The 583-nt window shown below is 37.0% G+C and overlaps 1 protein-coding gene across 1 annotated transcript in view; it reads right to left on the bottom strand.

Moving 5' to 3' along the window:
- Positions 1–42: 42 nt before the first annotated feature.
- Positions 43–583, bottom strand: part of LOC119588977 (zinc finger protein-like) — a 1,110-nt gene continuing 569 nt past the window's right edge. The window contains exon 2 of the mRNA XM_037937580.1: positions 43–546. Within this exon, the coding sequence (XP_037793508.1) occupies positions 43–546 (504 nt within the window). The remainder of the gene's footprint in view (positions 547–583) is intronic.

Raw genomic sequence — 583 nt, 5'->3', positions numbered from 1 at the left:
ATATCTTCTAACCTTAACGATTTTCACATACTCTGTTTCTCTCTAGTATGCAGCTACTGTGTTTTTTAGAGTATAAAGAGCTCTAAATGACTTATTGCATACTTTACAGGTATAGGGCTTCTCCCCTGTATGTACTCTCATATGTACACCTAGTGACTGTTTGCAAAAGAAGGCCATGCTGCATACCTCACAGATAAATGGCTTAACTCCTGCATGTCTTTTCATATGTAAATTAAGGCCTGATTTGTGAGAGAAACTTTTATGGCAAATCTCACACTTAAAGGGATCCTCTTCTGTATGCATTAACATGTGATCCCTAAGACGGAAATTTTCAAAGAAGCTTTTATTACATATATCACACTTAAAAGGCCTCTCCTTTACATGTACTCTTTTAATGTGAGTCTCAAGATGAGATTTCCTGGAGAATCCTTTACTGCATGTATCACATCTATAAGGTCTTTCCTTTGTATGTGTCTTCATATGGTTACTTATATCAGATTTCCTAGCAAATGGTGTAGCACACACCTCACACTTAAAAGGCTTCTCCTTTGTATGAACCCTCATGTGTGCCAATAGTCTACGT

Source organism: Penaeus monodon, chromosome 24 (assembly GCF_015228065.2).
Source record: "Penaeus monodon isolate SGIC_2016 chromosome 24, NSTDA_Pmon_1, whole genome shotgun sequence".
In the NCBI taxonomy this organism is placed as follows: Eukaryota; Metazoa; Arthropoda; class Malacostraca; order Decapoda; family Penaeidae; genus Penaeus; species Penaeus monodon.
The sequence above is the reverse complement of the archived record's forward strand: the minus strand, read 5'-3'. Positions and strand labels throughout refer to the sequence as shown.